We start from the raw sequence: 11309 nt of genomic DNA, 5'->3' as shown, positions 1-11309 counted from the left end.
GGGGTACACCCTGGACAAGTCGCCACCTCATCGCAGGGCCGAACTTCACAATTGTGAAATAAAATAAAAACTACACGTAACTTCTCGACTGTGTTTTTATACCTAATTAAAATACAATTATAGATATGTGCTATAACTTTGCAATTGCGTTTTTATGCCGAATTACAATTAAATTACAAATATGTGCTGGAACTTTACAATTGTGATTTTGTAGTTAAAAATCACAATTGCACCTGGGGATAGGTTGATTGGCAACACCAAATTGGCCCTAGTGTGTGAATGTGAGTGTGAATGTTGTCTATCTGCGATGAGATGGCGACTTGTCCAGGGTGTACGCCGCCTTCCGCCCGAATGCAGCTGAGATAGGCTCCAGCAGCCCCGCGACCCTGAAAGGGACAAGCGGTAGGAAATGGATGGATACAATACAATTACAGGTTACAAATATATGCTACAACTTCCCAACTGTGTTTTTATACTCAATTACAATAAAATTACAAATATGTCCTAGAACTTTGCAATTGTTTTTGTTATTACAATAAAATTACAACTTTATGTTGTAACTTTACAATTGTTTTTATACTTAATTACAATATAATTATAACTACACGCTGTAACTTCACAATAGCGATTTCATAGTTACACTATTTAAATGCAGAACTACAGTCCTTCTTGTACCTAAGTCATTATAGCTGTACATATTTAGAGAAAGTGACACAACTATTTGGCAGTTTGAGCATAATGTAAGCATTGTACATTTATTTGTGACATGTGCAGGACAGAGTATAAATGTGTATAATGGATAAAAGAGACATACTGAAGTCATACGAAAAAAAGGCAAGTTTTACAATAATCTTGTAGTTTTTCAGCACATTTCTCCAAAATGTGAATGGAGGACATTACAAAAAAAAAGTGTAACTTGTGGATCCTCTCACTCTGGCACTTTAACATTTGATTACCAAAGCGATTGTTTTCTCAGCTATAATACAATGCGTACAGGCTTTATTACTATTTTATTTTTTTTTACACTGAAACAGGGATAACCATGTTCAAATATTGGACCCCATTAACAAATGATGTATAGTCATTAACAATAACAAATGTTTGACAACAATAAAAGCTGTGTGAATAGTCTTCCACCCGTTGCTATGCTTGATTGGAATGGCAATAACCATTGTTCAGTTTTGTTTACAGTGATGGAATAATACAGACAGGCCTTGAGGAGACAAGTTGGAGAGTCTTTGAGGCAATGATCAACTCATTTTTGACAGGCGCGCTCCTCTTAAGTTGATTGGCTGGTGCAAGGCTGCCTCCTTGTGGTCAACAGTGCACACTACATGCCTGTTTTCCTCCGGTTCCTCGGTTGTTTATCCTATTGCACAAGTTCTCTTCCAGCAGAGAGACGAAAATAAGTCAGTGTATTTCCTCCACAAATGCTGGCCCCAAAAAATAAAATTAAAATAAAAACTCAAGAAAACTCCTGTACAGTGTCACATTTTTAAATAAATACTCTCCAAGAACAAAACCAGGACGTTATAGCTTTTGTACAATAAAAACAACAACAAAATGATAATTGCAACGCCTCCTCTGTGTAAGTCAGCACCGACGTCTGGTGTGAAAAAAGTAAACACAAGTTCAACACCGGCAGGGTTTAAATATTTATATTCAAATGAAATCTCAAGCCCGCGTGGCAGAGGACTCAGAGATTATACATAGAGACATGGATTTTACTTTTTAAAAAACATTTTTTTCTCTGTTGGATAAATAAAAAAAGCAAAACAAGTGAAATAGTCTGCCTTAATGTCCGCTAAGCCAAGTCCCGCCTCTCCTCCTGTCATAGCTTCCCCAGGTGAAAGAGGACCTGGCAAACGATGGCCACCACGCCTGCGTTGAGGACGGAAGAAATGGAAATGTCTAACAATCTGCTTTCGTAGAGCACAAACTCTGCTTTGTTCTCCTCCACTTGGGCCATGGCCAACAGGCCTTTAGCTGCTCTACACAACATGCTGACGCTGGGCGCCTCCATGTGGGCGTGGCTCATGTGCAGCAAGCTGTGAGGGTTCTGCTGGTACTGGGCCATGCTGACGCCGTCCTCTAAGAAGGCCACCAAATTGCCCACACTTCCTTTCTGCGCGGCTATGGCACGTGCGGCAGTGGGGTCTCCTTGCGCCAGGTGGGAGATGACGGCCACCGCCATCTCCCTGTACACCTGGGCCTTCCTCTGACCCACGTAGCGCACCAGTATTGTAAAGAGTTTCTCCTGGCGGCTGAAAGGAGGTGTGGCCAGAAGGAGATCCACGTTGGCGTCTTGTATGCTCAGCTTGCAGAGGCACTCCAGAACCAGCCTCTGAGGGGTGAGCTGGGAGTAGGCCGCCGCCGAAGGGAAGGGGTCCTGGGCTTCGGCGGAAGGGCACACCATCCAGTGGAGGAGGCCGTCCAAGATTGGCAGGCAGATGGTGTCGGGATAGGCGGACAGATCCAGCTGGCCTGAGATGTTTGCCAGTGTGACCATCGCATTCTCTCTGAGCAGACTCAGACACTCCCACCACCACTCGTCTTTGCTGCCCTTCTCGTCTCTTTGACAGCCGGGGGGCAATCTGTTCCTCTCGGGGTGCTGGTGGTGCAGCAGGAGGAGCCGGCCGAGAAGAAGGACCAGTGCGGGGTGCCGAGACAAATCCGAGTCATTCCCCGGGATGAAGGACAAGCCGCGGACAATGTTGGAGACGCAGAGGCAGCGCTTGGTTAGTGATTCTTGCCAGGCTGCGCCCGTAGACAGCGGGGCTTCATCCAGGCAGCGTGGCTCGTCCTCCAGCAAGGTGATGCGGTCCCGTTCTCCGTCCGGGTGCACCCTGAAAGGGTAGGAGGGCATTGAGCGTGCGGGGTGGGCGTGGGAGAGAGCGTCGACTCGCGCACACAGAACATCGTCGATTGTGGCAGAGATATGTTTCATTGTTTGATCCAACCCAGCAGGTGTCTCGTTTTCTTTGTCCTCTGTCCTGGCAGGTGGATCACTGCGGGGTTCGAAATATGTTAGAATGTGCGACGTGGTGTCGCCACCACCAGCCTGCCAGTGGAGCAGCCCACTGCTGAACTCCTCAACCAAATCACCCATCATGTCTTCACTGAAGTCCTCGCTCTCAACAAAGCTAATGGGGAACTTGTCATGTTTGCTAGCTTGTTTAGGTTTGGACTGCTGCTCAGCATCACACACATTTTTACTTTCTGCTTTCTTTTCACCCTCCTCTTTGTCTTCTTCACCCTTTTTTATGCACCCACCAGCCTCCCTTCCATCAGGTGACACAGGTTGTCCACAAGCAGAAAGAGATTCCTCCATTTTGTTCCCTAATAGGTCCTCTGGCACCTCCATACATGATACAGCTTCTGGTATCAGCTGGACAGTACTTTCACTTTCACCGTCCAGGGTTGGTTCTTCATTCTTATCAGAGGTGAGGTTCATCAAGCTTTTCTGTGCCACCATTCCTACTTCAAACTCTTCCAGTATGCCGAAGATCTCAATCAGGCAACGGCGGAAGTACTCGACGACGAGCTCCAAAAAGCCCGGCAACTGGACACAGAAAACATGTACACAACATGAGTCAGATCTGTTGAGGAACAGATTTTGTCACTTAGTATGAAGGAAACAGGGCCGCCACCAAGATGGCTGCCACATAACCACTACTTGCATTGCTTTTAATGAAATGTTGCCCCTACCAAGATGGCTGCCACATAACCACTACATGCATTGCTTTTAATGAAATGTGCCCCCACCAAGATGGCTGCCACATAACCACTACATGCATTGCTTTTAATGAAATGTTGCCCCCACCAAGATGGCTGCCACATAACCACTACATGCATAACTTTTAATGAAATGTTGCCCCCACCAAGACGGCTGCCACATAACCACTACATGTTTTGCTTTTATTGAAATGTTGCCCCCACCAAGATGGCTGCCACATAACCACTACATGCATTGCTTTTATTGAAATGTTGCCCCCACCAAAATGGCTGCCACATAACCACTACATGCATTGCTTTTAATGAAATGTTGCCCCCACCAAGATGGCTGCCACATAACCACTACATGCATTGCTTTTAATGAAATGTTGCCCCCACCAAGATGGCTGCCACATAACCACTACGTGCATTGCTTTTAATGAAATGTTGCCCCCACCAAAACGGCTGCCACATAACCACTACATGCATTGCTTTTAATGAAATGTTGCCCCCACCAAGATGGCTGCCACATAACCACTACATGCATTGCTTTTAATGAAATGTTGCCCCCACCAAGATGGCTGGCACATAACCACTACATGCATTGCTTTTAATGAAATGTTGCCCCCACCAAGATGGCTGCCACATAACCACTACATGCATAACTTTTAATGAAATGTTGCCCCCACCAAGACGGCTGCCACATAACCACTACATGTTTTGCTTTTATTGAAATGTTGCCCCCACCAAGATGGCTGCCACATAACCACTACATGCATTGCTTTTATTGAAATGTTGCCCCCACCAAAATGGCTGCCACATAACCACTACATGCATTGCTTTTAATGAAATGTTGCCCCCACCAAGATGGCTGCCACATAACCACTACATGCATTGCTTTTAATGAAATGTTGCCCCCACCAAGATGGCTGCCACATAACCACTACGTGCATTGCTTTTAATGAAATGTTGCCCCCACCAAAACGGCTGCCACATAACCACTACATGCATTGCTTTTAATGAAATGTTGCCCCCACCAAGATGGCTGCCACATAACCACTACATGCATTGCTTTTAATGAAATGTTGCCCCCACCAAGATGGCTGGCACATAACCACTACATGCATTGCTTTTAATGAAATGTTGCCCCCACCAAGATGGCTGCCACATAACCACTACATGCATTGCTTTTAATGAAATGTTGCTCCTACCAAGATGGCTGCCACATAACCACTACAGACATTCAAGTACATATAAGTCGCTCCCACTTTAAATCTGAGTCGCTCTCACTTTAGGTCTAAGTTGGGTGCCCACTTTAAGTCTAAGTTGCGTCCACTTAAAGATTTGCCCACAAGGGTCACGACAATAGAGTGAAGTGTGTCTGAAATGGAAGTGAAGCTGGAGAAACAATACGTAACACGGACATCAGAATAAAAAAAAAAAAGAAGTATTGCTGAAAGTAAGTTAGGGTTAACTTTTAAGTTAGGATTGCATATAATCAGCCGAAAAAGCAACACTGTACATTCAACAACCGAAATGATGACAACCATGGTGCGTTGCATTAGCCATCTTGGATCAAGTATAAATCGAGTGTCCACTCTCAAGTTGTCAGCGCAACTGTGGCCATGTTTTTAGGACAAAGTTCACTTCTGTTGTTGTCACCCCTGTGGGCGCGACCGGGGCTCGACCTTTCTCTATGCATCGCCTTTACTGGAAACGTTGCCCCCACCAAGATGGCTGCCAAATGGGCATGTCAGTGTGAGGTGTTTGTGTGTATGTGTTAATAGTAGAAGACAACTTCAGCCTGGATACATTTGCAAAGGCCGATTCATTAGGATTTGGGTTTACATTGAGATGCCTTGCTACTGCTTGACAGGACCCCTTAAATACTGATATAACATTAGCTGCCCTACACAGCTGCCTGATTGAAATAAAAAAAAACAACTATATTCTTTGGCTCCCTTTACACTGCACCAAATTGGATTTTTTTCCCTCAAGTAACACAGATCAGATATTTTTTGCCAGTTTAAATGCTTTAAAGTGCTTCAAATCAAATCGTTTTGCATCAGAATTGGGCCACATCAGGAGGGGTTTTCTAAATCTCTTTGTAATCTGATCTTTTCAAATGTATACATGCATTCATACATTATATTACTTTAATACTTTTTTGTAACATAACAACTATTTTTTTTACGGTGTGGCGGCCTTTATTTTGCAAAGTAGAAGTAGTAGCCATCCATCCATCCATTTTCTACCGCTTATTCCCTTTCGGGGTTGCGGGGGCGCTGGCGCCTATCTCAGCTACAATCGGGCGGAAGGCGGGGTACACCCTGGACAAGTCGCCACCTCATCGCAGGGCCAACACAAATAGACAGACAACATTCACACTCACATCCACACACTGGGGCCAATTTAGTATTGCCAATCAACCTATCCCCAGGTGCATGTCTCCGGGTACTCCGGCTTCCTCCCACTTCCAAAGTAGTAGTAGTAGCGATGTCCTTATTCATATACAGAATCTGGTTGACTTCCTTGGTTAACACTTTATTGAACTGCGCATGCAAGTGACATTGGGTGCCACATGGGGCCACATTGGGCCTCTGGGCATTTACACTGGAATCTGATAGACATGCACCTGGGAATAGGTTGATTGGCAACACTAAATTGGCACTAGTGTGTGAATGTGAGTGTGAATGTTGTCTGACTATCTGTGTTGGCCCTGCGATGAGGTGGCGACTTGTCCAGGGTGTACCCCGCCTTCCGCCCGATTGTAGCTGAGATAGGCGCCAGCGCCCCCCGCGACCCCAAAAGGGAATAAGCGGTAGAAATGGATGGATGGATGGATGAAGATTGCATTTTACTTGTAATCTAAACAGGCAGCTGGAAAAAAATCGGCTTTATAAAAAATACAATTATTTCAACTTTGGCCTCCAGTGTACACGTAGTCTTTGAGCTCAATTGGTCAACATTTAATCCAAGAATGGAACCAATCTCACAAGCATAAAAAGTATATTCATTTCTAATGATAATGTCGCGTAATACGTGGATTTGTGGAGAATTTGGCCATTTTTCGGAAAGCATTAATAGATAGCCAGCACATTCTGAATTTGCTGAACATTTTGGTCTTTTGCTCGAAATGTATCTGATGAGAAATGTGGGAAGAGACGCCTGTCAGAACAAAAGGGCGTAATAGGATTAATACATTGATGAACAAATGTTGCAGAGTTTTATGTTTGAATGCTAACAACATTCACATGTTTAAAATCACACAAATGGAGGTGGGACAACTGAAACACAAAGATTAGCAGACAACTGAGACTCATGCAATTGTGAATCGGTTCTCTTCATTCACTAAAAAGAATTGCTAAAAAGACTTGATTTGTTTGAAAACGTCACATCTCTATTGCGCCTCGTCATCGATCAGCCGTTTACCTGCGAGAGGTTAAAGGAGGCCACAGTGCTGTCGTCATACAGCAGAATGTTGATGGTGTCCAGCGCCCATGTGCTCTCTGCCAACAGGCCAGACTTCAAAGACATCATCACACGCCAAGCCTCAGGCGTTCCTAAGTCAAACAACAAAGAGAGGGAGAGGAAAAGCTTTTCACTTTTGGCCCAAAACTGCTCTAAACCAGTCATCATTACTCAATTTTTCATTGGTAATTTGAAGTAATCAAAGTTATTTTATTAAACAGCTGCATGTCGGACAGACACATGTACTCTACAGCAAATCCACTTCCAATATTACACTGGCATAGAAACAGGAGTTCAGAACATTCCATAAATAATATCAATTATGAATACAAGGAATTTTGTAAAATTTTCATTCCAAATTGAAATAAATCTAAATTAGCATTATATTTAATTTTTCAGTTTTATTAAGATTATCATTTGGCAAATGTCTATTCTATTCCATAAATAGAATATATTAATATTCCCAGATGATGAAATCCAACACAAATGAATGCTGCATCTCACCCGTGTCCTTGGAGGTGAGCTTGCGTCGATGCCTGAGGTTGGGCATGGTGCCCTCCACTGATCCCGGTGGGTAGTTGAAGTCCCTCCTCAGGTTGGGAGGGAACTGACCCAGTGGGCCGCATCCCTGAGAGCCCATCATGGGTATCCCCGGTTTTGACATCTTCATGGCTGACATGAAAGCCGCTTTGCTGGGCGACACCCGAGAGTCCATGGCCCGCTGGAACGCCCCTGGACTGGGCGCTCTGGGCAGGTGGTTCGCCATTGACTGGGAGTTGGAATAAGACGAAGAGGGGTGGCGTGATGTAAAGGGAGACATACCGCCCGGTGATGACATATAAGGAGACGGCCGGTGCCACTGATCCTGCCCGGGCCGGCCATCCATATCTTCCCTGCCGATGGAACCATACGGGGGCATTTGGGATGGAGGTCCTTGTCGGTTGGGGTAGGGATAGCCCAGGTCTGTCCTGGACGGCCACATGTTGGTTCCGTCACCAGTGTGGTTGGTGGTCGGCCCCCCACTCATCATGCTGTGCTGACTTGGCATGGAAGAAGCCATGCGGTCACGGGGGTAGGTGTAAGGGAACTGTCCTTGGAGGGGTCTGGGATCTGGGCCTGAATAGCCCCCACCGTAGTGGTTATATATTTCTGTCTGCTGGTTGGAGTACTGCATGCCGTACACGTCACTCTCGTGCCTCTTGGGTGGGGGTCCGTACATACTATCCATGGGCCTTTTGTAGCTCTACCCAAGCAAAGGAGGACCTTGTTAGTAAAATATTCTTGTAACGCACAACTATATATATATATATACTGTCAAATCATTACATTTTCTTAATCAGATGAATCACAGTTTTAATTGGATTAATCTCGATTAATCCCAGGTTATTACTCGCTTGCTAAATTTAACTTATCTTAAAAAAGACCCGAATATTCAGACACAAATCCAACTTTGTCAGAATGTCACACAGGAAATTGTTTCACATGTGTTGCTTGAATGCATTACCATCCATCCATCCATCCATCCATCCATCCATCCTCTTCTGCTTATTCGTGGTCGTTAGAGAGCCTACCACAGTCTACCCAGGCACTGCTTCCTCATAGGAAGCCGTGTAGGTGGAATTGAGAAGGTCTACGAACTATTCCCTCCAACTATCCACAAAATCCGCATTCGAGGTCAGCAGAACACCATCCTCACCATACACGGTGTGGACAGTAAACTGTTCCCCCTCCTGAAGCGGCGGATGGTGGTTCAGAATCGCTTCGAAGCTGTTCGGAAGTCGTTTTCCATGGCTTTCCCGAACTCCTCCCACGTCCGAGTTTTTGGCTCCGTGACTGCCAAAGCCGCACACCGCTTGGCCTGACAGTACCTGTCCGCAGCCTCTGAAATCCCATGAGCCAAAAGGACCCAATAGGACTCTTTCTTCAGCTTGATGGCATCCCTCACCGCTGGTGTCCACCATCCGGTTCTGGGATTACCACCAAGACAGGCACCAACCACCTTTTGGCCACAGCTCTGATTGGCCGCCTGGACAACCAAGGTACGGAAACATGGTCCACTTGAACTCAATGTCCAGGTCCTCCCTTGTGACATGTTCAAAGTTCTTTCGGAGGTGGGAATTGAAACTCTCAAGAAATCAATCAATGTTTACTTATATAGCCCTAAATCTCGAGTGTCTCAAAGGGCTGCACAAGCCACAACGACACTCTCTGACAGGAGACTTTGCTAGATGTTCCCAGCAGACCCTCACAATGGGTTTGGCCCTGCCAAGTCTGTCCGGGATCCTCCCCCACCATCAGAGTTAACTCACCACCAGGTGGTGATCGGTTGAAAGCTCCGCCCCTCTCTTCACCCGAGTGTCCAAAACAATACACCGCAAATCCGATGACAAAACTACAAAGTTGATCGATTATCGAACTGCGGCCTTGGGTAACCTGATCCTTGGTGAATGCACTACATTTACTCAAAACCTGATAACAGTGTTATCAAAAGTCCTGTTGGGGTTTATTTTGAAGTAAAATTAGCCAACGACCACACCAGTCGCAGCATAAATACTGTATTTTTCAGATTATGAGTCACATTTTTTTCCATTGTTTGGCCGGGTGCGACATATACTCCGGAGCGACTTATGTGTGAAATTATTAACACATTATGGTAAAATAATATTATTTATCTCATTCGCGGAAGAGACGAAGAAAATGTCAGCAAGCATCACACACACGTCAACCAATAAGAATTCGGCGGGGGAGGGTCACGGCAGAAGTGCATTGTGGGTCATGGGATGCTAACTGCTATATGCTATATGCTACTGCCGTAGCTATTAAAATTGATCATTTCAAGGTTGGCGGTAACTTATAAAAACTGAGAAGGGCTGAACAAAAATGGCAGCGAAAAGGAAATCATGTACTGCAGATTACAAGCTGGACGTAGTGAAATATGCAGCAGAAAACGACAAGAGGAAGCGGCGCATACCTTTGGAGTTGGCAGAGTTGTTTATAAGCGACATCGAGGAAGAAGATTTCAACGGATTTATCGATTAGGAGTGACAGATTGTTTGGTAAACGTATAGCATGTTCTATATGTTATAGTTATTTGAATGACTCTTACCATAATATGTTACGTTAACATACCAGGCACCTTCTCAGTTGGTTATTTATGCGTCATATAACGTACACTTATTCAGCCTGTTGTTCACTATTCTTTATTTATTTTAAATTGCCTTTCAAATGTCTATTTTTGGTGTTGTATTTTATTAAGTAAATTTCCCCCAAAAATGCGACTTATACTCCAGTGCGACGTATATACTGTATGTTTTTTTGCTTCTCTATTATGCATTTTCGGCCGGTGCGACGTATACTCCGGAGCGACATCTAATCCAAAAATTACGGTAGTACAAAGTGGCTAACAGTGGAAATGGGATTCATCTATTCCGCCGCTAAAAAGCTTTAAAAACATCCAAAAACCGCCAACAATGCTCCATTTACTGTACATGCAATTATTCACCAAGCTAGAGTGACATTGTTATTGTAAGTGCTGCTCTAGCCGTAAATAACGTTTTAAAATAAAGGAGCTTGTGCTGCTTCTGCTGCTTTTGTTTTGTCTTTGAGTTAGTAGAAGTTAATGCAAGATTTTGAATCATTTATCTCACCTGTATCGCACACATTACCAACTTGATACTATTTGGGCGTGGTTTACTAAGAATAGTTTACTAATAAATTTCCCCCAAAAATGCGACTTATACTCCAGTGCGACATATATATGTCTTTTTCCTTCTTTATTATGCATTTTCAGCCAGTGCGACGTATACTCTGGAGCGACTTATAATCCGAAAAATACGGTAGTGTGACTAAGTCACGTAAATACATGATTAAAATTTGGTTTGAGATACCAGGCTAATGTCATAATAATAATTGAATGTCATTTGTATCATAATTTTAGTTTTTGGTACCAAAAATCACAAAGTAATTTCTTTAATAATGAATCACAGTGTATTCATAAAAAACTATTAAGAAATATTAGAAAGTTAATTTTCTTCTTTTGTCAAGCAATTTGAAAGAGATATTAAAAAACTGCAACTGCGTTGCATCCTCAGCCACACTTTAGCAACAAGAGTCTTCAATAAAAG

The 11309-nt window shown here is 44.1% G+C and overlaps 1 protein-coding gene across 3 annotated transcripts in view; it reads right to left on the bottom strand.

The window, feature by feature from the left end:
- Window positions 1-728: 728 nt before the first annotated feature.
- Window positions 729-11309, bottom strand: part of arid1b (AT-rich interactive domain 1B) — a 594747-nt gene continuing 584166 nt past the window's right edge. For all 3 annotated transcript variants that reach the window (XM_061895467.1, XM_061895468.1, XM_061895469.1), the window contains 3 exons: window positions 7690-8428; window positions 7147-7277; window positions 729-3562 (listed from right to left, as the gene is read on the bottom strand). In XM_061895467.1, the coding sequence (XP_061751451.1) occupies window positions 1832-3562; window positions 7147-7277; window positions 7690-8428 (2601 nt within the window). In that variant the 3' untranslated portion in view covers window positions 729-1831. The remainder of the gene's footprint in view (window positions 3563-7146; window positions 7278-7689; window positions 8429-11309) is intronic.

This window comes from Nerophis ophidion, linkage group LG03 (assembly GCF_033978795.1).
Source record: "Nerophis ophidion isolate RoL-2023_Sa linkage group LG03, RoL_Noph_v1.0, whole genome shotgun sequence".
Classification (NCBI taxonomy): Eukaryota; Metazoa; Chordata; class Actinopteri; order Syngnathiformes; family Syngnathidae; genus Nerophis; species Nerophis ophidion.
Note: the sequence above shows the minus strand (reverse complement) of the source record. Positions and strands in the feature narration are given on the sequence as shown.